Below are 25,317 nucleotides of genomic sequence, written 5' to 3'. Positions count from 1 at the left end.
AGATAAACAAGCTCTGTGCCAGCAGCAGCTGAATCCTGCCTGCTGCTCATTCTCCCAGCACAACCTCTTAACACAGCACCACACGGGGTTGTCGTTTATTCTTCCCTAGCAGCAGGGAGAGCAGCACCTGGTGGGTACAGTCCCATGTCCCACACAGCTTCCCTCTCACCACCACCAAAAAGAAGGGTGCAGTCCCACTGTGCTCTCTCCCTTCTTCCTCCCTCCGCACCAGCTGCTGGATGTGTGCAGCAGAGCCCTGCGCCACCTGGCTGTTCCAGGGGAGGCAAAAAGCAATACACAATTTAACACAGAAGTTGACGGGCACCCGGGGAATGAGCCACACTGCAAACCTCAATTTTGACTGAAAGGGAAACAAATCAAATGCTGGGGCTCTGAAAGGTTGATAGAGGATAACCCTTACCCAAAGGCCTTTGGTTGCTTTTTTGTTGGTTTCTTTGGGGGAATTGTTTCTTTTTTAATTTCAGAGTATTTCATGAGAGTAAGAAAAGATTAAAACTCTTATTTCTGCAGTGAGAACCCACAAGTCTTAAGAAGCTCTCTAAGGACAATGCATAAAGAGTAACCTTAGCAGAACTTCAAATAGAACGCCCCATTGTCCTTCATCTTCTTTCCCCAAAAGGTTTCAACAATAGGTACTTTTGGGATCAGGCTGGGATCTTACACCTTTCCTCAATTCCACCTTCCCAACTCATGAAAAAAAGAACTGTCCAAAGACAGTTACTCTGATACACTTTGGCCACGCTAGGCCTCCAACTCAAACCTCTGCTCTTATTGATCTCATCACTCTGCACTTAGATCCTGGCAAGTTATGTATGTCAAACTGAATCACAGAATCATGGAATGGCCTGGGTTGAAAAAGATCACAATATTCATCCAGCTCCAACCCCCTGCTGTGTGCAGGTCGCCAACCAGCAGCCCAGGCTGCCCAGAGCCACATCCAGCCTGGCCTTGAATGCCTGCAGGGATGGGGCATCCACAGCCTCCTTGGGCAACCTGTGCCAGTGCCTCACCACCCTCTGTGTGAAAAACTTCCTCCTAATATCCAACCTAAACTTCCCCTGTCTCAGTTTAAAACCATTCCCCCTTGTCCTATCACTATCTACCTCATAAACAGCTGTTTCCCCTCCTGTTTATATGCCCCTTCAAGTACTGGAAGGCCCCAATGAGGTCTCCCTGGAGCCTTCTCCATGCTTAACAAGCCCAGTTCCCTCAACCTTTCATCACAGCAGAGGTGCTCCAGGCCAGTATGTGCTGAATTACTCCTTGGAACAGCACCATCCCTTTCTCACAGTGAAGAAGCAGGCTACAGTTAGGCACCCAGCACTTGTGTTTGCACGGATGAGACGGAGCCAAGAAAAAACTTTCAACATTCACAGCATAATTGGAAATTTGGGTCTCATGATCTCAGATCACTGCTAAATCAGGCATCCCTAATACCAATATTCATTAGCACAATTCAATTGGAAGATTTTCATTAACTAGACTTCTCCTAGTAACATGGCACGAGCTTCTTACAAAGAAGGATTTTGCACAGCAGCTGATTGAAAAAATCTTCAGCGCTGCCGAATCACCTCGTTCATCCACACACCATTTCAAGGGCTTTAACCCACGCTGGGACGCCGCTCATTGCCCACAGTATTTGTCTGCACTTGATTCTGCCTGGGGAGCAGGGTCGGGGGCAGCCCAGCCCAGCTGCCAGCAGCGCACTGCGCAGCGCCGTGCCGAGGTGCTGCTGCTCGCAGGCATTGCACGCATCACAGGAGCGGAGCGGTGCTCCTCCAACCCTGGCAGCTCAGCTCATCTCCGGCAGCCTCTGTCGCCAGGCTGTCATTCACAGCACCATGCAGAGCACACACGCTCTCCTCTTAACTGCTGTTGTTTGCATCCTCTTTCAAGGTGAGTGATCCTTAATTTGTTTATCTGTAGTGTGTAGAGGAGGAACTGAGGAGGTGAGCAGGAGGTGGCTTGGGTGCCAATTTATTTTAAGAAGTGTGGAAGCTTACGCCAAACTAAGGGATGAAATGTGCAGAATCCTACCTAAACAGTTTGTTACACTGTTGGGCTTTTTTGTTTTGTTTTGCTTCTAACTCTTCCTTGTGAGGTAATTAAGTCATCCTGATTCAATATGCCAAACGAGACACACAAAGCCATGTTAATGTCGAGAAGAGAAAGCACCTTACGTGTAAAGGCTTGGTTTTATATATTGTGGAGCAATTAAGGACTAGAAGAGAGACAATATTAAAAAGTCCTAAATGAGTGCTGCGAACAGTGCCTTATCTCTGCAAATCAAGTGTTTAAATTTAAAAAAAAAAAAAAAAAACATTAATACGTTCATTCTGGAGATAAAGTGGGCAATAGATTTAATCCAACCGCTGGTGGCACACCAAAAGGCTGGCAATTTGGGACTGGCCATCATAAAAGAGTTGCTATAACTTAGCTTTAACATGACTTATCTAAGAGATTGAATATTTATTCCAGGAAGCCTTGATTTGGGAGATGAAATACCAAAACACCACCACCAGGGCAATGCTGGCAGTTCAGAAGTATCAAAGAAGTATGTTCATTTTTCAATTAGCAACTTGGCTTGAGTGATTTCGCTAATCTGAGAAGTGAAATCACCTTCCAAGTGTTATCTGAATACAGCTCCACGTGAGGGGAACTTCCTTGTCTCAGGAAGATAAGGGCTCTTACAAAGACCAGAAAGCAACACCTGCTGTTAAACACCTCAGCTCCATCACCTGCGGATACCTCTGCTTCATTTACAAAAGATACTAGCCAGGAGAGTGAAAAAATAATAAGTGTCCTCGCAAATATCTGTTGATTTATGGTCCAGAGGGTTCATTCAGCAGGTGTTAGCTCTGTGCCTTTGACAAGCATGCCGTAACACCCAGAAAGCAGCACAAAACAGGTCCTTCTGTTTGGAGCACGGCAGCCGCGCTGCCGGCAGGAGACTTTCAGGAAGAGCCTCCTAAAAGGAAAGCGGTGCCGCGCTGACGGCCGGGCTGTGCTCGGTGCACACAGCTGCTGGGCAGCTTCGCGCACGGCCTCCCCACCAGCAGCGCGTTGCTGTGCCGTACATCAGCACGGCTCGGGGTATCGCAGGGCAGATGCAGCACATCTTTGCGCCTCGCCCCGCAGGCTGCGGCGGCTCCGAGCCCGAGCACCGGCTGTACGCGGCTCTCTTCAAGAACTACAACCAGTTCGTCCGCCCGGTAAAGAACATCTCGGACCCCGTCATCATCCAGTTCGAGGTGTCCATGTCCCAGCTGGTCAAAGTGGTGAGTGTTCGGCCCCACCCGGCGCCCGCGGGAGGGCCGGCCCCGCACCCGACACGCCTTTGTTTTACAGGACGAAGTCAACCAGATCATGGAGACCAACCTGTGGCTGAAGCACGTGAGTAGCGTTCCCCGAACCCGGCGGGACGAACCCGGCACGAGGCGGCCGCCCAACGTTGCGGGGTTCACGCGCGGAGCCTCCAGGCCGTTCCCCTCAGCTCTGCTTTGCTGCCCGGCGCTCTGCTGCCCCCCAGCGGCACGCGGCAGCACCTCGGCACGCGGCGCGCTCTTTCCCGCCTCGGGCCCTGTGAGAGCGCCGCTAGGGCGAGCGTGCCTCAACCAATGCAACTGCCACTGGCCCCTCGCACCAACGCGGCGTGTAAATACGGGGCCAACGTCGGGGTGCAGCTGTTCAACTGAGGGCGATCAGCTGCAGCAGTAACCCTCCTGCGCTCAGCGTCGTCCCCGAGCGCCGCGTTTCGCTCTAGAATGTTGCCATGGTGGATAGGAAGGCACACAGGGGAGGCTCCGCATGGGGGGCTCTCGTCACACAACGCTCCAACACGACAGTGCTGCCTTGGCTTAAAAGGAACTTCATAGGTTAAAAAGGCGATTACTTACTGTGATGGTCAGCATAACCAACTTAATAGGCAGCTTCATCTTAATCATCAATTTGGCTAAGCTGGGTTTTAATGAGCACTAATGAACAGTCGCTTGACTGAATAATGCCACCTGGGTCTGTCCTTCAGTGCTTTCACACAGCAACACAGCCACCCCTCAATCCATTTCCACTGCGTGGCAGTGCTTTTTGAGGCCTAAGTTATTACTCCCATCCTTTCTCACCTTGTTTCACTGGTACAGGGACTGAGTCACCTCCCGACCCACACAGACACCTGACTTGGATTTGCAATTAAGAAACATCTGATCGTGGCCGTATCCAAAACAAAACAACCCTAAAAGCCACCCCACAGCACTTGTTTTGACTCTAGCCCACAGGATTTTGATCTCTTTGCAAACTTAATGCACTGACTCGTTTTTTCTGTAATTAGATCTGGAATGATTACAAGCTTCGGTGGAATCCAGTGGATTATGGAGGTGCTGAGTTCATCCGAGTGCCCTCTGGCCAGATCTGGAAGCCAGATATTGTATTATATAACAAGTAAGACTCCCACATACCTGTTTTCTTAGTTCAGTCATAACAGTTCTAAACTCAAAGAAGGAAGATCTGTGTGAGATGGAAGCAAGAATTCTTTGCTGTGGTGGTGATGAGATGCTGGAGGTTTCCCAGAGAAAGTGTGTGTGCCCCATCCTTGGAAGTGCTCCAGGCCAGGCTGAATGGGGCTGTGAGCAACCTGACCCAGTGAAAGCTATCTGAGACCCATGGCAAGGGCTTGGAATTAGATGGTCTTTAAGGTCCATTCTAACCCCAACCATTCTGTGGTTCTACAGGAGCAACTGCTGCTGATTTTTTAAAAACTAATAAATACCAACAAATTCAGTGAACTTGCTGAAAAAGCTTACTTTCCAATGTCCCATCTCTCTGCTACTTACACGCCATCTACATCAGCATTGCTGGCTGAGCCAGGTCCTAACCTGAAGGTGCAAGCACTGCGGGGGGGGGCAGGCCAAAGTGAGGTTTACTTTTTCCCTTCACAAGACCCCAGTTTTAATACTGTTTTTTACACTGCTGACAAGGGAAATGACAGTAAGTTCCCTTGTACTGCAGTTTTCTTATCTGAGTCAGACTGAAACATACAAACAAGCTAATTCTAACTTTCTATCTGCTAAACTCATAATTTGACACCTTTCCTATAGCAGCATACAAAAGCTAAACTTTAATAGCTAAAAAGCTAAAGCTAACAGCTAAAACATGACTGTGAAGAGCCAAACCATAATTAAATGGATTCCTCTGCTCTCAGTCTGATGTGTTTCACTACACAGATCCAAAGCCTAAATCTGTGGAGAGGAGAGACACTGCTGCTTTTCTAACTGCAGCCATAAGAAAGAAAATTACATTTTCAGTTTTACTTTTTGTATAAACAAATGTAATTGTCACATAGATCTTACTATGCTGGATGGGACCAGGAGAGCGATACAAAACTTTAAAAAAACATCAGTGAATTCACAATTCAGGCAAAGATGCACCTCAACACTACTTACTGCCTTCATGGTCCGCAGAAGAGGTGGAAACATCAGTGCTGCAGATATCCCTTGATACTGGCCCTTGGGTTCTGACATGCTTGGTCTCACATTTGCTGTTTTGTGTACTGACTGCACTATGTTATTACTGTAAGAGAGAATCTCTTTTTTTTTTTTTTCAAATCCTCAAAATTTATGAAGCTGTTCAACTGTGATAATTTATGACAAACACTGACAGTCCTGCATACTGACATGGAGCTGAATCGCATGTGGAACTGCTGGCTTCCACAAACCGTATTAAAGATTGAATGTGTATGAACTGACAATGTGAAACTACCTGGATCAGTTGCATCCTGATGTTATTTTCATTTGCTTTGCAGTGCAGTTGGAGATTTCCAGGTCGATGACAAGACAAAGGCCCTACTGAAGTACACGGGTGATGTGACCTGGATACCCCCAGCTATATTTAAAAGCTCATGTAAAATAGATGTAACCTACTTCCCATTCGACTATCAGAACTGCACCATGAAGTTTGGTTCCTGGTCTTATGATAAAGCCAAAATTGACTTGGTTTTAATCGGCTCTACGATGAACCTGAAAGATTACTGGGAGAGTGGAGAATGGGCCATTATTAAAGCTCCTGGGTATAAACATGACATTAAATATAACTGCTGTGAAGAGATCTACACAGACATCACATACTCTCTTTACATTAGACGCTTACCTTTATTCTACACCATCAACATGATTATTCCATGTCTGCTGATTTCTTTTCTGACTGTCTTAGTTTTCTATTTGCCCTCAGACTGCGGTGAAAAGGTGACACTCTGTATATCAGTCCTTCTGTCTTTAACGGTGTTTCTTCTTGTAATCACTGAAACCATACCTTCGACCTCCCTGGTGATCCCCCTTATTGGGGAGTACCTCCTTTTCACTATGATATTTGTAACGCTGTCTATTGTCATTACAGTATTCGTTCTAAACGTGCACTACAGAACACCCAAGACACACACCATGCCTGTGTGGGTGAGAACTATCTTCTTGAACTTACTTCCCAGGATCATGTTTATGACAAGGCCCACCAGCGATGAGGAGAATAATCAGAAGCCAAAGCCCCTTTACACTTCTGAGTTTTCAAACTTAAATTGCTTCAACAGCTCTGAAATCAAATGCTGCAAAGATGGCTTTGTATGTCAAGACGTGGCATGCAGCTGTTGCCAGTATCAACGGATGAAGTTTTCTGATTTCAGTGGCAATCTCACAAGGAGTTCCAGCTCTGAATCTGTAGATCCTCTGTTTTCATTTTCCGTTCTGTCACCAGAAATGAGAGATGCTATTGAAAGTGTTAAATACATTGCAGAAAATATGAAAATGCAGAATGAAGCAAAAGAGGTAAGAATATATTTTACTATTACTCGAACTGCATTTATGATCAATTTGCTTTGAAGAAAAAACAAAAAAACAAATGACAACACAGAGCACTGTTTGGTGTAAGTAAATTACATAAGCTGTGTTCCAAACACATGCAACTTTGAATGTAGATAATTTTGGGGAGCAGCTCTCTTGCACAACGTTCTCCTTCTTGACAACACGTCTTGCATGAGAATGTAATAAAATTTCAGCATTACCTACAAAATGTATACCAAACACACAGGTAACTGTGCACCAGTTCATCTGCAACATACTGTTTAAAGACCAGTAGTGTATTTCAGTAAGCTTTTCTGGCTAATTGTGATCACCTGAAAACACAAAGCTTTTTACTGTCAGTGTTGGCATACAGAAGTAGTATCCCATGAAGTCTGATGAATTGGTGAACAACTTTTTGTATCTGAAGCAGCTTCTGGTTTAGCACAAATAGCATACTCAAACAAAGCTGCTTCGAGATGATTTCATCAGTATAAACACAGGAAAGCTCAAAAAAATTCTTTGCACAGTATGTTAAAGATTCCTAATTGCTAATGCTTTAAAATCTAATAAACATGCCTACTTAATATTTGATTTATTTTTCAGATTCAGGATGACTGGAAATATGTTGCCATGGTAATTGATCGTATTTTTCTATGGGTTTTCATCCTGGTATGTATTCTGGGAACAGCAGGATTGTTTTTACAACCTTTGATGACTGGAGATGACATGTAAAAGCTTAAAACATCATGCTCTGAAATCAAATAAAACTTGTGCCAACCAAACTCTGCACTCTTACCCCAGCACCTGATAGCTCTTCTGTGTGTTTCAATAGTAGAATAAGGATCTCTCTTGGCTCAACTTTGCTTGACCTAGAAGGCTTCATTAAAAAATGTGATAACATGATAAAAATATATATTTTAAAACTTTCTCCAAGTAATATGTGCTGTGCTTGCCAGCTCCTTTTCACAATAGCTGGAAAAGATGTGGGTTGTATGTTAAACTTCATAGGAACTATTTAAGAAGCTGCTGATAAACTGCAAATTATACAGATGTTCAGAGAATCAAGACAGGTTGAGTACTGCAGGCTACCAGAGTTGAATGGAAGACACTTGGCACCAGACATGATGGGACCTTTGGAAATATTAATTCAACGTGTGCCCTGATGAGGACAGAATGGCTGAGGAAGCATACGTACCAAGTGCTACAGAACACTGCCACCCAGTGCACAAGCCCATTCAGTGTGGGAAGAAAGGTCTGTGGGCAGGTTTGTTACGAAAGGAATAGTAGGTGAGTAACAGATGATGGTTTTATTACAAGGGAAGGCAAGTGGATACAAAATACTCCTGTAAAGTATGCTAAAATTATGTCTTAGGTATGCCTTTTGTTTTAAATAATAACAAGATGATTTGAGAGCTTGGATAAACAGTACAACAAAAATACTCTAATGAGATGTTTTGTAAATATATAAATTGTTCTCTCTGTACCAAACTGGAAACTTTTTAGAGACAGCGCTGTCAAATGAGGTAACATTTATAAAAATAAAGAGAATCAAGCTGTTGAAAATTGGGATTTTCTTTCATTTATTTTGACCAAGAGACAAAACTACAGTAGTTACATCTCAGCACATTCAGAAAGGAGTTACATAAGTAAAGGCCCATGCTTCTGAGTCTATTGAAAATAATTTCGTTTCACACACACCTGAGGATGAGCTGAAAACCCCGAGGGTTCCAGCATATCTTTTTCATCCACAGACATCGTGATCTGATTAAAGAAACGACTGAAGGAACTTCATGCATTTACAGAAATTGTTAGTTACTAGTATAAAGGCTGGAACTCCGTTGGCCACACTGCCAATTACCCTATGATATAATTAAGAGTCTTCAGACATTATTGAACAAGGTGCAGGAGGGGAGCTAAAAAGATACATGGCTAATATCCTTGCTTTGTTTTCCTTTCCTTTGTTACCTTTGTAAGGGTAAACTGTAGTAAGTAATTCAAAGCTAAGGAGGACTACAAAAAGAAACTTTGCTCTTGGAAAGGAAACAAGATGCCCAAAGCTTTTCTGCAATTTTCACACACAGTTTCTGATGCATTAATATTAGCGATACTGAAAAAGTTGCTGTACTAATGGATTAAATCAGACTGCAAATTCACTTTTAAAATAAATTATGATGGGAAAGCAGAAAATACTGATATCTAATGCTAGATGGAATTGTGGAACTGAAGAGGAAGAGCAGTTTCTTTTTCAACCAGAATTATTTATAACTTGGTAAAAAATAACAGCAGGTTTTTACAGATTAGTTGGCATCACTTCCCTGTGCAGGGGACTTGAAAGGCTGCACATGAGCCCTGCTGGAATCAGCTGTGTTGTGAAGGAACAAAGAAACTGACAAAACCTAACGTGTAGGAAAAACATTCTCTTCTAGAGTCTCTGCCAGAAATAAAACTTTTAAGAATAGCAGCACTGGAATCAATTTGAAAATTAACACCCATTATTTAATTAATATAGTTTAGAGTAAATAATTTTATTATCATTAATTGTTAATTTTAAATATACATATATGAGATACAGCTGACACAGAGATGTCAATACTCACGTATCCTGTAAGCATTTTAAGGCTCAGTATATCACAGGGTCACATTAGTATGGTAGAATTAACAAGATTTTAAGTTCAGCAGCAAATGCCACTGAAAATTTATGGAGGCATAACGCAGTCAGAATGCTCTGTTTATTGGTCTGCTGAAAAGAAAGGAAGTTCAAGTGATGTTTCTATTATAATTTTTCATTTACATGTGTAGATACAAGTTCTCATTTGCATAATATAATAAGATGAAATACAACTCTATTGTGCAAGCATCTGCAAAAATTTAACAATAAATATAATATTTCCCATAGTAACTTAATAATGGGACTACAGTGATCTTCATTAAGAAATCTCAATCCTTCTCCTTCTCAGTAGGTGTCAGTATGTGCTGCTCCTAACACACACATGCAGATATTTGCAAAGGTCTTTGATTTTGACCTGATGTCCAAGTATCTTAATGGACTGGCACTAAGCAAATTGACTTCTGTGAGTCCCATGTGCCATGCTTTAACATCACAATTGTTAAGTTTAGGACTGTATTTTTTTTTCCTATCAGAAACGTGCCTACAAAGAACATGCATGGAAACTTAATACTACCAAACCTTTTTAGAATGATGTTAGCAGGAGATCCAAAAATATCTTATGTATTTGTACTGCCTATATGCACAGGTACTATTATACTTGCCCATTTATGAATAACAGGAATAAATAACACAAGTGATCCAATTATTGAAACCAGAAGAAAGGCCCATAAGAACATTCGATCAAGCACCTGAGCAATAAATTTCCAGTCTTCAACAACCTAAAAAACAAAGAACATAAGAGCTGTCCAGTATGTGCAAGAGCGGGTGAAAATACAGCATCAGACTCTGCAATAATTAATCACTTCATATTTTCCTCCCCCTCCTAGGCAGGTCAACTTGATTACCCCCTCCTTTTCAATATATACACATATTAATAAATCACACTGTGACCCACAGCAGGAAAACACTTCTCTCTATGTAGACCAGTAAAATATGCAGCTCAAATGCTAAATTTTAGTGGACCAGTTGACCCCAATGAGCATAGAACATCCTCAGTTGTATAGAGAGAAAATCAGTATGCAATTTAATAACATACTGGAGGATTTAGGATTCATGCCACAGCCTCACCACAGAGTAGGACTCCCAGGCAGAAGCTAGATGCTAAAGTTGCAAACAATTAGCATCAGACAGCAGCTCTACATTACACACAACATCTGAGAACTGTGACAACTAGTGCATGGAATTACACACCAGGTAGAACACTCACAGTGCTTTCAAGACCGTTTCCCTTTTTGATAGGATTATTTATGTCTACAGACAGTTTTGCAAGTAATGCAAGTACAGCTGATATAATCATGCAAGCAAATTAAAACTGCCAAAAAAGCAACTTTCGTTTCAATTGGAGCTACCTGCATTTCCCAGGCCTGCTGCATCCTGCAAGGCAAGGCTACAACACCAGCTGTGTAAATTTTTTTTCAACAACCAAGGCTAAAATCTTTCTGCAGTCAAAGCCTGCATTCCCCAGAGGCCAAATAACAAAATGTAAGTGAATCCCCAGTCTGCTGTATGTGCAATTCTGGCGTTTAGATTTGCACTGACTAAAAAACAAAATACCTATCATCTCTCTTGCCACATACAATCAAATAAAGTAATTTATTAAAGAGAATCGACTCACAATTTACTCAAAACTATACCTTTAAGCAAACTATTCTATTAGTGCTGTATATACATGGACATACTCTGCACTGTATATACAAGAATCCTATTTTGACAGTACAGTAGGTATTCAAAATCCAGTCAGGATCCCTTGTGATAATATCAGAGCACAGTCCTGAGAAGCTGCATTAGAAGAATTAATTTGCTCCAAGGCTAACATAGGAGTGCATACCTCTCAGCAACTTTTACAAGTGGTGCTAGTTTAAAGTAAGGAAGGAAAACTAATTTGTAACGATCTTACCTGCACAGCATAAACACCCACACTGAGGATAGCTCACTGTGAAAATGCACAGACTGAAAAATATCCTTTAAATTGTATCAAAAGTTGTCAAAGGGAAATGATAATAGGGCTAGAAGAGATCACTCAAGAGCTCATCCAGTCAAAGTCTGATCTCAGCACAAAATAATTAATCTGTGGTGACAGCCTGTATTTAACCTAATATAAACTATGGAATTTAAAATTGTCTATATTTGGAAATGAAAGATGCAAGAAAAAGGCTTAGCAGGAATTATTCTGGAATTGTAAATCAAATATATTTTTCAGGCAGCCTGCGGGTACAACACTAAAATGAAAAATACCTACTTCTTTCATTATGAAAACAGCATGCAGCAGCACTGCAGGTAGCAGTTACTGTACATGCTCTTGTAACAGCCGTGTGTCCCTGAGCATATTTGATTAACAACAACATGGGCTTCTATAGGAAAGCATAAATACGTCAGGAGTTCATGTATGGCATTATACCAACCTGGGAGCTCAGTGCTGGAGCATACCTGTACTTCTTTCCAGCAGAAACAAGTGTATGACTTCCAGTGAAGTATAAAAACTAGAAAACCTAGCACATACTGAATGTGCCCACACAGTGAACGTGCCCACAGTGAATGTGCCCACACAGTGAACCATTCCTCTTTCTTGTTGTGCTTCGTTTCAACAAGTTGCCTTGTTTTTTTTTTTTTAATTTCCACTTTTAACAAAATGAGTTTAATACGACTAGAACACCCACCTCACGAACTTCATTCTCCTTCATAACATGCCTTGTGATATACCGGATAGAGTCTAGAGCAGCTTCCAAGGTGTTTCTGGATGACTCTGATCCACTCGTATTTCCTTTTTCCTCCTTCTGAGCAAAGTATCTATCTACATGACTTCTCATGCAAAGCAGCTTGGGAAGTTTGTGAAGAAATATCTTGCGAACCCAAGGTGCCATGGCGTTGTGTGTAGACGAAGAGCGGTGATGAATATTGATAGCAAAGACAGTTATCACGATGGACAGTGTCACAAATATCATAGTAAACACCAAGTATTCTCCTATAAGTGGGATAACTTTAGAAGACGATGGAATAATCTCTTCAATGACAAGAAGGAAAACAGTCAGAGATACCAGGACTGAAGTGCAAAGGGAAATTTTTTCACCTTCATTTGAAGGAAGATAGAAGACGAGGACAGTTAGAAAAGAAAGTCCAATGCAAGGAATGATGAGAAACAACGTGTAAAAAAGAGGTAAACGTCTAATTATAAACGAATATGTAACAAAGGGATACCAGCAGCATCCATCAGTTCTATTTCCTTTGCTCCCTGTTGCAGTCACTATTTCCCATTCTCCATTATCAAAAAAGTCTCTTTTGTCAACATCATAATCTTCTAAAATTATATCAACTTGGGAGCCATCGTAAGTCCAGGAACCAAATTTCATAGAGCAGTTTTGGAGGTCAAAGGGAAAGAAGGTTACATCAATAGTACAAGAACTTTTGTAATTTGCTGGTGGAGTCCAAGCAATGGTGCCATCATATTTTACCACAGTTTTAGTAGACGTCCCCTCAAAACGTCCATCTGCACTGAAAGAAAAAGAGATATGTGGAGGAAGAGATGTTTTGTTATTGTTGTTTCAGCTGTTTGCTCCTTCTTTCTCCCCTTTCACTGCCACAGTTTTGTATCGTGCTGTGTTCACAGTTTACTTCTTGTGGTTGGTTGATTTCCTGGGGGGTTTGTTGGTTTATAGGTTTGGTTTTTTTGGGGGGGTGGTTTTTGTTGTTTGTTCTGGTTTTGTTTTTTAACCTGAATCTCACACAGTTAATTACCTTCACAAAAGTGAAGAACATTGTCAAGCCATTAAAAGATCTGTACAATTTACAGCAGCCCTGATGATTCAAGCAAGGGACTGTGGAAATCCTGACCTTTGGCAGCCTGACCAAACCCTGATGTTTCTATTGGTAATACAGCACAAATACTTCTAAATCTGGAGAAATCACAATAATTGGGGGAAAAAAACAACCACTCCACTTGTGCTCCACTTCCAAGCTTGAAATTATAATCAGTCTCTCTTGACTCACCAAGCCAGAAAATGTTAGAAGTGTTGCATGTGCACCTGAATTGATTAGAAAGGTTCATTCAAAACTTATTTCCTCTGGGGTTCATCAATTCTTGAAGGAACAAACTTACTGCTAATTCTTAATGTACTAAACGTACATCCACATACTACGTACAAGAAGCCTCCTACAAGCAGGTTGGAGAGTCACGTTAGCAAGAGGAAAAGGTGTTCTATATAAAAAGATTAAAATCTTACTTGTCATATAACACAATGTCTGGGATCCAAATAGAATCCGATGGGACACGAATAGATGTTATTCCAGCATACTCTTCAGGGTTCCATCTTAATTTTACATCTATCCATTCCTGTAGATGCAAGAGGTGTAGAAATCATAATAAAGGTGGAGTTTATTTAAGCAGGACGTGATCAGATAAACATAGACGTACAGGCAACTTAAAATTAGCAAACAAATGCATCACACTTCTGTAAGTTTTCTGAACTTCATATACAACACTGAATTTGCTGAACAGACAACTAAGGACATTGTCCAGCATTTGTTTTTTATGATAAGAGCCATTTGACACTATTTTGATACAGACCTCACAGTATTAAAATCTTTTTTCAGAGCATGTTTACACAAGTAAAAGTATTAGAGATAGTATTTTATATTTGAACTAAAAGCTCTAGAGGGGCAAATGCTCAGAAACCTGCATTTTTCATCAGAGAGAATTGTAAATACATTCAGGTCAGTTCTTATTTCATTTCTTCTTCAATTCTTCATTTCTTATTTCATTTGAGCTGACTTAACTGCAGTAAGTTCTGCTTGCTAAGTAGTAATACAGTTTTCTTGAAAATAAACGCCTGAACTTACAGTCATTGGAGAGAAGAGAATGGAAAGAACCAGAAAAAAAAAAATAGCCAAAATAAAAATAATTCAGTAAGGCAGCAAATACAATTAGAGCCTGCAACCACTTCTCTAAGTTAAATTAAGAATGATTTGTGAGAAGCATTTCACAGGCTAATAGTGGCCACTAAGTTTAGCATGGGATTTAGATTATTATCAAGCCTGTAGCTGCCTCTTGCCCATAAACAAATGCTGTGATGAGCAAAATCAGCTTTTTATAGCAAGTACATACAGGTCTGAAATTGAAAACTTCAGTGGTAGTTATTCACTGAACACCTGACAAGAGAAATATCTTAAAACAAATACATAACAATATACACAAACCCTTCATACTCCTCTTAACACAGCTCTCGAAAGAAAACCTGTTGTACAGAGGCAGTGATTTTCATCATGGTGATAACACACACCTTGGTCTACTCAGCAGCCATTCAATGCAGCCTCAAAATTATTTTTATATGGCACATTTTAAAAACATATTTCATTTTTTTAAACTGAATTTTGTAACAATTCATCCTTTCAATGTAAACAAACTACGTGAAGTAAGAAAGAACTACAGCGTCTGAGTGAACAGATATTTAGGAAAGTTGCATCCAATTTTCAATTTGCAGTTCTGAAACCTCAGAGTTCACTGCTCTTTTACACACACCTGTTTCAGCCAGACATTTGTGGTCATCAGCTGATTCTTCTCATCCTATAAAAATGAAATGTATTTTATTAAAACAAAAAAATTGCATTGCACATAGTAACTAAGTGCTACAGTTGATGCAAGTTTGCGATGTAAAAAACAGAAAGCACCCCTAAACCATTCCAGTCTTTGCTAATACACTTTTAGGAGAACTTTTAAACCACAACAGTTATGTCCTTATATTATTCAACTGCTTAAAAAGCAGTATTTTCCCCCTCCTGTGATTCTTTCCTCTCTTCCTTTTTTTCATGTGACTGTATTTCATGCACTCTTACTGTTCTGCTATGGAAACATGACGGAACAAGAAACCTGTGGAGGAAAAACTCCAAGTGGAAAAACCAACTGATTCGATTTGAGAAGAATTTGAAGAGAATAAGTTTTGGGAGAAAAAGTAAAATAAAAGAAACAAGCTTATTTACTGTACGTACCACATCTACCAGCTGAGAGATTGCAAGACCAAACTTGATTTTTATCGTATCATTCAAGTGTTCCACTGGACGAACCCATCTTTGATAGTCTTCAAATAAACGTTTAAACAAACGATCTTCACTCTTGGCAATAAAAGAAGGTTCAGATACACCTGCACAATAACAGCAACTTATTAACAGTGATTTAAACGAGTACATCTGTGTGCATACGCTCAGGTAGTAATAAGTTTCTCATCCCCCTCCATCTAGAAGCATGGCCACGGCTGTGTCAGAATGTTACAAAACGACCTGGCTGTATTGGCCCCTCAGTACTGCCAGCATGTTTACTGCTCAAGAAATGAAGATACTTTTACTACTACTAATAACAGAGGCAAAATGCACTCATGTCATTTGACTCATAGCACTTACCAGGCACTATGCAACCATGGAAATCTCTAAAACTCAAAACTTACCTATGAGGAGTTGAAGTTCTATTGTTCTAAACCAAAGTGGCACTTTTAAAAACCAGCACATAGGCCTTCAGTACACTGCAGAGCTTCTGCTCCTGTTTGAAATGTAGCTGTCTCCACCTTGCTTCTTCTAACATTTGTGCCCATGCCACACTAAGCTCTGCAGTACTTGTAAAGTACTTTTCCCCACATCTTTATTATTTTCTAGACATGTGCTAATGTGTCTATCACTAAATCCTCTGTTTTTCTATAGACAGGAAGGCACCTTTATTTTTAAGTAATAGCATGCAGTCAGTCACTTCATTTTCAGAGTGCTCAGGGATCCATTTCAGTGCCTGGAGACTGACTGATGACCTACACAGACAAAGACTTTGTACAGTTAACAAAGAACAGCAAATTAAAATGTCTCCTCCCACCTCCCTGGAGAATGGAATGTTTGGAAGAGCTTTGGAAAACAACAAACGATGACCCAGGAGATCACACAGACCAGCAGAACACAAGAAGGAGCTTGCTGCTCACTGATGGGATTTCAACTCACTGAAACTACTGCAAAAGAAAGACTTCATAATTATTATAGTCAGGCTAAGGGACAAAGTAACCCAAAGATGTTCACAAACATCTCTTTTTAATGCACTATAACAAAAAGCTATGGCACGACCTTTCTAGAAGTGATGTGCTCACTAACAGTATCCATCTAAAAAAAGATGCATCGAAAATAGGAAAGCACCACAGAATGGCATAAACAGATTAAAACCAGAGGCAGACATGCACGCGAGGAGAGATTTAAAAGATTAATATTATTTTGCTTGGCAAGGAGGTGAATTTAGTGCACGCCACAGAAGACATGAAGTAGTGAACGGTGCTTGCAGGAAAATGACTGTTTAACCTTTCTTGTGAAAGAAGACAAAGGAAACAAAAGGATCAATTAAAAGCAACATCAGAGATCTCTATTTAAAGTTTATTGCCTAAGATTGCGGGGCTGTGGTCAGCGCAGGTAGCACGATGTTTGCCTGTCACTCATTTCAACACCACCTGGGTCAACAATTTGAAGGGCTTGCATTTGTGGCAGACTTGGCTGGGCTGAAGACACCAACTGAAATGCACCAAAGCTCCCTGCCTGCGGCTGCACCCAGCCCAGACAAGCACAGCATCGCAGCTTTTGGTTTCCTCCCACCCATCGCAGCGCTCTGCTGTGCTTTGAGGGCCTGACCACGAGGGAATTTCTCCACCTCGGTCAGCACTGCTGGTCAGAACAGTGCAGCAGAACCACTGTTAGGAATTCTTACTGATATTTAAGCTCAATGCAACCTCGTTAGCCAAGGGCTTTTTCCCGTTCCTAACTGCACACGGATTTGCCAAGCCCTGCTGATTACAGACATCTGAGAGAACACTTCCCGAAGACACAACTCAATTTCTCTGTTTCTATATCCCTATTTCCTCAATGATGAATAGTTTTGTGTACATTCCAGCCTAATGTTTCATAAACACATGATTTTTGTATGAGCATTAATTGCATTTTCCTGTTAAAGTTCCAACGCTACCGAATTTTGTGAACAATTTGTGAGCATTAATTGACCTTGAAGCAATGCAGAGGCAGAGTTGCACTGTCACAGTCTCTGTGCTCCTGTAAGACGACCTCCTGTGCACCAACACAGCACCCTCCAGGTACACACCACTTGCAGATGCAGCTTCTCTTACGCTGAGCTAAAAGGGGATGTGTGCCCTTACCACTTTGCCACGCTTCAGAGCAAGGTTTTCAAACACCTCATGCTCAGACCTACACCATACTCACTGATTTAATGAGATTACCATATTTACTAACAGCATAATTCAACTAATTATCGCTATTTTCCTCTCTCTCATGGAAATATCCACACGTTTTCATGCTTCTTGCTCTCTTTTCTGCTTACTAAATAAGCTGTAAGAGGAGGTTATATCCAGAAGGAGGTTGGAGGCAGTAACAAGGTCTGAAGAGTGGGCAAAAATAAAACAAGCCCCTCATCTTTCTGCATGTTATTTAATAGGACACACAGCTCATCCACTGCATGGACTGCATGCATTCAATTACTCTTCTTTGTGTATTTGCATGCTTTAAAAATTACCGAGTGTGCAACCGTTGTTTATCAGTGTTAGCACTAATTAAAACAATCTGAAGATGGTGGTGGTTAGCAGAAAAAAAGGTACAGAAGAGAGCAAAAGAGGTGAAATACAGCTGGCAGCAAGGCAGCACGCACTTGGAGGAGGCTACACCACTGGAAAAGAGCAAGAAGAAGTTAAACCTACGGAAAGGATTAGCAAAGTGGAGAACAAGCCTCACACTGAAGTGGGTTTTCAGCTCCTCAAGGGCCACTCTAAGCATGCCTGCACCTGTGTGGCTTCAGCCAGGTGGAGCTCAATAACTTCTGCAGCCTGAACCGCAGGTAGCTGCGCTCTACAGTGATAAATCCTGGAGGCAACACTTACTTCAGTTTGCACCCAAAGCTCTCTCCACTCAGTCTTCCTCCGTGTGATTTTGTGTACAGGACAAAATTAAAAAATCAGATCAGGAAATGGCCAAAATTTGAATTCTGCAATCACAGACAATCATTTCTATGCCAAGAGCGCTCATTTTTTGTATCATTACCTTAAGAACATGGATGCAGTGGGAGCATACTTTTGACAGGGCTACAATGGGTTAAAAATTAAGTAGGAAATGCAATTAGTAACAGAAACAACTGGATCACTACTTGATGCTTTTCGAGAAGAGATCCATGGCGCAGGGGGCTTCTTAGAAGTCTAATATTATAATTCAGAATCTCTAGCAGAGGTTTCTTATTTAATATCACTACAATGAGAAAGAACACTATAAAGGATAATCATCATGGCCATATATCCGTATTTTATAATTAAAACTTGCTTCTTTAATGGTATTCTAGTGCAGTGTACAGCCTGCTATCCATAAATCTGCCTGCTACAAACTGCAGCACACCCAACAGCTTGCCTGCATACCAGGGAGTGGCATTAACACAGCACACCTGCTTGGGTACACTTGCACTTTTATTACGACAATACTCTTATTTTCAGTGTCTTTCACATAATTTATAATGAAGGAAGCACTTTGAAGGCTATACGTGCAGTGGAAACACTTTGTATCATATTCTACAACCGTCCCATGGTCATTTCAATGGAAATATATTTAAATTTTCCATCTTTCCTATAAACTCTGAATTTTCTACACCGAGCATTGGTAATTGTCTTCTGAATTCCCCGAGCAGATCTGGTCACATCAGACTACGCTGGGAGCTGGTGACAATTTTAAGAGCAAGCCACAGTATTATTGCACAGACAGGAAAAAGTAAAGGAAGAGTACTTTCAATATTAACTGTACAGATCTTAAAAATATAAATAAAAACATATAAAGAACGCTCAACACGGAGAGAGAACCCCCTGCCACTGCTTCATTAATCGGAAGATACATGTAACACAACGACAAATCCCTCTATTCCTTAAAGTGATCACAAGTTGCTGCACGGTCTTCAGTTTCGTCAGAGGATATCTAGATACCTCCAAGGTTAAGAGTACAACCAAGACAGACCTGTGTTGCAAGAACTTGTACATATTTCCATTTATTTCAGGCTGCTCAAGTCATTTGAAGCATTGCTATTTGCTCTCCCCCAGCACAGCAGTATCGTGCCAGCCAGCAGCAGAGCAGAGTGACGTATTGCAGACATGAAACTGTCAGAGATTTCCAACTGCAACGCTGCTTAGCCTTAACCAGTATGAACAACGGCTCGACATCTGCGTGTAGAAAGCAGGGAAAACAGTTCTTACGCTCACTTGAATTTAAAAGATCAAAGTTTTCAGCTTGATAATTGGAAAGTATAACTAGACAGTCCCCTAAGAGCTTAGCATCAAGGGATAATTACTGCTCATACTAATGAGTGCATGTACAAATTTTATAACGACAGCAGCATGCTATACTGTCACGCAGCCTGCAGTTCATCAGGAAATAGATACAATCACCTTCGGGCTGCCTGTTCGGAGCCCTGTTTTTGCTCCAAACATCCGCACTGTGGGTTGTACGATAAAAGCACGGGGGTGGCAGGCAGCCCTCTGCGCTCTGCAAGGAGTGCGAGGATGAGCAAGTGCACAGAACCTCCACAGGCAAACTGTTTGCTTGTACAGACCTAATCTAGAGGGTGTGCATTGCAGAAGCATTCTAAGAATCACCAAAGAAAACAGAAAGAGGAAAAGAGAGGCGGAAATAAATAAATGCCAAGATCCCCTTTGCGAGGGGAAGGCGCGTGGCTTTCTGCTGTCAGGAAGAAGCTCAGGTCGCAGCAGAGATCTTCACAGTCTTCTGCTGCGATGGAAAATGCTGCGTTTCCAAATTCTGTGTTACAGAATAACCTTTTCAGTCACATTTAGCAGTAACAGATTGCAATTGTGCATGCTGAATTAAAAGCAAGAGGGCGATGCAATCCAGTTCCCTTACACCCTACGTAGGGCTATTTCCTAAACTTTGAGCTTTCAGAAAAGCCAACTTTATCTTCCGTTAATTTCCCTCCCGCTCGTATACTGCGACTCCCAGATTATCATTCTTTCTGGCAGAAGCCTTAGCAACGCGCCCATAAAGCACTTAGAAATATTTCTCGATCAATAATTCCTTGAATGAACATCGATTTTGCTCCTCCAAGCTTCGTTTCCCGCCCTCGCGCGCTGCCTCGCACCCCTCAGCCCGTGCCGCGCCCGCAGCGGGCCGTCAGGCGGCCGCTCCTCAACTCCGAGAGACAACGCGCCGCCCCGCGCCCCTCCGCACCGCGGAGTGACCGCAGCGCTCCCCCCTCAGCCCAGAGCCGGGCTGCGGCCCCGGGGCCGAGCGGTACCCCCGCCGAGCGCCTTACCCGCCTGAGAGGCGCGGACGGCGGGGCCGGCTCCGGGCTTCCCGAGGACGGGAGCGAAGAGGCAGGCGAGGAGAAGAAGCAGGGGGCGGCAGCAGCGCAGCTCGGCTCTCGGCTCGGCCATGGCCCCGCCGCCTCCGAGCCCCGCGGCGGGCACGGGGCGCCGCTGCCGGCGGGAGGCGCTGACCACGCCCCGCGCGGAGCGGCCGAGGGGCGCGAGGGGCGGGAGCCGCCGTGGCTGCCCGCCCTCACTCCCTCACTCACCGCCTCCCTCAGGGCAGCGGCCCGGGCCGGTGCTCCGCAGCCCCGCTGGGGTTCGGGGGTGTCGGCTGTGCTCTCGGCTGTGCGGGAGGAGCGCTGCTGCTGAGGGGGAGCTCCGAGCCGGCGCTGTCTGACCGCTCTTCCACACGGAGTTACAGTTTCTGAGTCAGAATGGTTTGGAACTTTTAGTCTCAAAACAAATTAATTGATGCAAGCTGAAAAAAGACCTAAGATAATTCCACCTGCCGCGGGTAGCTAATGCATATAATAAAAGCCCCTTCCAGGACCTATTCTCAATACCTGGTAACCAGAAAGCTGTGTGAAGGGATAACTTTAAATGCACCAACTGTGAAATATCAGTGATTAGTGATATTTTTTCCTCAATGGCCGTAATGTTAATACACAGAGTGTGCACAGCATCGGCAGCACTGGAAGCAGCTGGCACGAAGCGAGCCGTGCTCACATGGAACACACCGTGAAGATTTGTACATTTAGAGAGGAAAGCTGTGGGAGATGGGCTGAGCAGCTCTGCACAGCACTGCACAACGAGGGACCTCCTCCACTCTGAAAAAATGACCAGCATTTGTAGGTCCTGGAATGAGCCTTACTGAAAGCGGCAACGTATAACCACAACAGAATTCTCTCCTTCAAGTATTCATGCTGTACAAAAATGACGAGGCTATTATGTTCAACGACCAACACGGGTACTTCAGCATCAGACCCACTCTGAGTTGCTGAACTCTTGTATTTCTTATTGTCTGCCTGTCCTGCATCTGTGCTTGGGCTGCGTGTGTCACTGGGCTGTGTGACAGACATACTGCAGTCAGGGTGGAAGGAGGGCTGCTTACACAGGAGTTCCTCCCAGCACACAGCATCGATCGCAATGCTCTGCAGTAAGCATTCCTCATATTGAGAATCTGGCTGCATGCTGCATGCCCTCCACCATCAAAACATCCAGCGTGTGGCTCTTATTGTGAAGTGCTCGGTGCACAGGCAATGGTCAGCACAAGATGGAGAATAAACGAAAGCCCAAAGCGTGGCATGGAAATCAAACAAGCAACCTTCCCAACAACCAAACCCACCAATGTTGTATTCTTTCCTGTTGCAGTGGAGTTTGGATGTTTTCCGTGTGCTCCAAAAATTACTGGGCATTGCTTCAACTGGAATTACAAATCTATTGTGATGAGCGCTCCCTTACTGCACTGCACCTGCTGCTCCTGACCTGAGGTTACCACATAAAGTCTGTATTTCTATTATCAGCATATGAGCATGGTGGTAAACGCATTTCAGAGCCACGTTCAGTTAACAGAGCTAAACATAGCTGCCACTCCAAAGTGCAGGACGTAGCTAACTGGATTTATTACATAACCGTGAATTTGTTTGCAGCTGTGTCCCAGCCTGACCAAACAGATGCTGGAAGATATAAAAGGATTGAATTGTCTGCACTGCATGCCCAAACTTTGTCTAAATATTTTATGTAGATCATCTGGCAATTTTGCTGTATTATTACTGGTATAGAAAAGACTACTAAACAATAAACCTTTTTTTTTTTCTTCTCGTTTGGGCTTGGAGCAAAATGTTAATACTGACAGTAGCATGCTAAGCTTAATATTTATTGCTAAGTGAGACTGAAACAGTTACAAGAGAACTGCCTGGGCCTCTCTCAGCAGGAGCTGACAGCTGAAGGTCTCCACTGAAGTATGTGAATCCCCAGCAAATTGGCTGATGGCAGCTTTCACTGGGCACTGCGGAGAGCTTGAACTGGAAAACCAAACGCCAAACTAATCACAGATAAAACCAGCAAACTGCTCTGTTCTCTTTGTAAAAAATCTTTTGAAAAACGTCTGAGAAGCTGAATTTTCTCCTGCTGAAAGCAGAGAGCTATAGAGCCACTGAAGGGTACTCAGTTCTCACAGATGAAATATTCTAGCAGTTTTTCTTATTGTAATAGAAATGACTACAGTTAAAACCTGAAAACAAGGACAACTTTTACTGCACAAAAGCTGTCTAGGAAGCCTTCCTTGAAGAACACAGAAGACATTTAAAAAGTCCCTCAGTATTCTGAAGGTACATTTCTCTTTTGTGTGACGTACCTGAGCGTGTTAACACCATGGACTTGGATGTCTTGTATGCACTTGGATGTGTTATCAGTGCATCACATACAGCTCTGTGCCTTCCAAAACCGTGACATTAACATACATGCAATCCTTATGAGTGAATATACTCCTACAACACAGTAGAGAACTATTATCCCCAGTTTTAAGAATCTGAACTGAAAGAATAAATAAGTGGTTTGAGAACAAAAAAGCAGCAGCAGCCAAATTTAACACATCCTTTATCACCTTGTGTGCTTTTTTAAGTATGTAAAACAAAATAACGGGATGAGCAGGGACTTGCATCTGAAGTAACCTTCTGTGTTTCAGAGCACAGTGTGGTAAATCACACAGGTAACAATCCTACAAGGTATCTGCTCTTCATTTGAAAAGAATTGTCATTAGAATTTATTTATTTTTTCTTTGTTTAACTTTCATTATCTCTGAAGCTACCTAGAATAACAAAACACACGACCATTTATTAGGACAACCTATTTGTGAGTACCTGTCCTGGCAAGTTCTATTGTGCATCCCAGTGAGACGTAAACTCTCCAGTCTTTAAGTTTACTAACATCATGTTGGGCAAACCATTGCAAGTAAATACTTTTACCTAATCTGAAAGATCTGTCACCTTCCTTGGGACCACATGAAGCTCTGGTGTCAAAATAACACCTAATCCATGGCAGTAACTAAATATCTGAAATACTAACGCAATACCTGGTAAACTCCATGCTAGCACCAAGCACACCCAAATAATACATAAATTAAAAAAAAAAAAAAAAGAGGAAAATCATTCTGATCAGCAAAGATAACTCAAATGCCTCACCAGAATTAATTCTCTGGTCTTATGAGTTATGTGTAGCTACACAGCTTAGCACAACACCTCCACACATAACGTTGTAGAGATCAGAAAATGTAAAACATCCCAGCTTTTAATTATTGCAGAATCTGAGAAGTTCCCCTTTCACCAGGGAATGAAGCAGTCAGGCAAAGAAATAGCATTGGTAATTCTTGAAACAAAGATCCATATGTGCTTTTTACCTCTCTTCCTTAGAAACAGCAACATTTAAGAAACAATATCTTCATAAATCTATAAACTACCTGGCAATACTTCTACTACTACACCAAGACTCCTTGTGTGAAGTGCACACATTGATGAACCCTGACTTAAATGCTGTAATGCATTTCTAGAAGACAGAAAGCACTGCTGGAGTCTGCTGTAATTTAAGTGATCTTTGACCAGTTGGAAAGAACCTCTGTGTCAGCACTGCTGCTTTTCAGGCATATTCCAAGCATTATGAAACAGCCATCATCATGGATATCAGTGATTCAGAAATCTGCAAGAGATGCTGGTATTCTCTAATATCTTAAATGAATTATAAGAGGACTGCATGCTAAATTCTCTACATAGAAATGGAGCTTGAGGTATTTATAGTCCTTTGTCATGGAGATTAAATCTTACTCCCTGCATGTTGGTGCAACTATTCAGGACTTTTTACACTATCATTCCTAGGTTATGACCTAAAAGAAAAGGTCTAGTATTGCACAAGGTGCAAAAAAACCCTCAGTCTAACCTTACTAGCTACAAAACTTAAATACTGACAAAGTATTAATTACAGAAGACTAAAGCAATTGAAACAATTGCTCTGCACTGAGACTTAGAGAATTCATAAGCAGGTCCTGTGGCTGCATACATAGAACCACATCACCCTTACCTCGCTACGCAAACAGCTGTGGCCAACGTGAATGCAGTACATCCACAGACAGCTGAATCCAGACTCCTTCCTCTGTTCTCAACACTGAATCTTAGAGCAATGAGATAAAAAAAAAAAAAAAAAAAAAAGGGTTTTGTTGAGACTGATAATGAAATTTTACCAGCCAAAAATGTCTGGGGTTGGTTAAAAATAAGATACACAGTATGGATTCACTCTGGTCTCTTAAAGTCTTATTAAATCTCTTATTAAATCCTGCAAACATCCAATATCTTTCACAGTGAAAAGCTTCTACACATTCCCACAAAATCCAGTCAGTAGCGAGGCTGAATCATCATCCCCACAGTTTGAATTTCAGCAGATAGGGCTTCTCAATTAAGAATGTTAATCAAGAGGGCTTCTCATCCTGCTTTTTTTATTTAATACAACTGAA

At 42.1% G+C, this 25,317-nt stretch overlaps 2 protein-coding genes across 6 annotated transcripts; one reads left to right on the top strand and one right to left on the bottom strand.

The window, feature by feature from the left end:
* Positions 1-1,820: 1,820 nt before the first annotated feature.
* CHRNA3 (cholinergic receptor nicotinic alpha 3 subunit) lies at positions 1,821-8,390 on the top strand. Of its 2 annotated transcripts, none has more exons than XM_042824117.1 (6): positions 1,821-1,917; positions 3,160-3,299; positions 3,385-3,414; positions 4,346-4,455; positions 5,816-6,827; positions 7,446-8,390. In XM_042824117.1, the coding sequence occupies exons 1-6, from the start codon at positions 1,863-1,865 to the stop codon at positions 7,572-7,574; spliced, it is 1,476 nt and encodes a 491-aa protein (XP_042680051.1). In that variant the 5' UTR covers positions 1,821-1,862; the 3' UTR covers positions 7,575-8,390. The 2 variants fall into 2 exon arrangements, with proteins under 2 accessions (XP_042680051.1, XP_042680050.1); XM_042824116.1 differs by having other exon boundaries at positions 3,370-3,414.
* On the bottom strand, positions 7,375-24,974 carry CHRNA5 (cholinergic receptor nicotinic alpha 5 subunit). Of its 4 annotated transcripts, none has more exons than XM_042824121.1 (7): positions 24,888-24,974; positions 23,173-23,323; positions 15,490-15,641; positions 15,023-15,067; positions 13,728-13,837; positions 12,168-12,999; positions 7,375-10,229 (listed from the first exon to the last, which is right to left on the bottom strand). In XM_042824121.1, exons 2-7 carry the CDS (start codon positions 23,189-23,191, stop codon positions 10,068-10,070), a joined length of 1,320 nt encoding a protein of 439 aa, XP_042680055.1. In that variant the 5' UTR covers positions 23,192-23,323; positions 24,888-24,974; the 3' UTR covers positions 7,375-10,067. The 4 variants fall into 4 exon arrangements, with proteins under 4 accessions (XP_042680055.1, XP_042680054.1, XP_042680056.1 ...); XM_042824120.1 differs by having other exon boundaries at positions 23,173-23,305; XM_042824122.1 differs by lacking the exons at positions 23,173-23,323; positions 24,888-24,974 and adding an exon at positions 21,083-21,226.
* Between the last annotated feature and the right edge of the window lie 343 nt (positions 24,975-25,317).

Source organism: Centrocercus urophasianus, unplaced genomic scaffold, assembly GCF_019232065.1.
Source record: "Centrocercus urophasianus isolate 14NV4802_14NV808 unplaced genomic scaffold, USGS_Curo_1.0 seq_23, whole genome shotgun sequence".
Taxonomy (NCBI): Eukaryota; Metazoa; Chordata; class Aves; order Galliformes; family Phasianidae; genus Centrocercus; species Centrocercus urophasianus.
The sequence above is the reverse complement of the archived record's forward strand: the minus strand, read 5'-3'. Positions and strand labels throughout refer to the sequence as shown.

Coding starts and splice junctions, on each gene's coding strand:
- CHRNA5 (XM_042824119.1), bottom strand. CDS start 20,942: ATGGCCGAGCCGAGAGCCGAGCTGCGCTGCTGCCGCCCCCTGCTTCTT. Junction 15,642..20,821: donor CGTCCGCGCCTCTCAGGCGG/GTAAGGCGCTCG, acceptor GTTATTGTGCAG/GTGTATCTGAACCTTCTTTT. Junction 15,068..15,489: donor TCTCTCAGCTGGTAGATGTG/GTACGTACAGTA, acceptor TCATTTTTATAG/GATGAGAAGAATCAGCTGAT.
- CHRNA3 (XM_042824116.1), top strand. CDS start 1,863: ATGCAGAGCACACACGCTCTCCTCTTAACTGCTGTTGTTTGCATCCTC. Junction 1,918..3,159: donor TGTTTGCATCCTCTTTCAAG/GTGAGTGATCCT, acceptor CTCGCCCCGCAG/GCTGCGGCGGCTCCGAGCCC. Junction 3,300..3,369: donor TGTCCCAGCTGGTCAAAGTG/GTGAGTGTTCGG, acceptor TTTGTTTTACAG/GACGAAGTCAACCAGATCAT.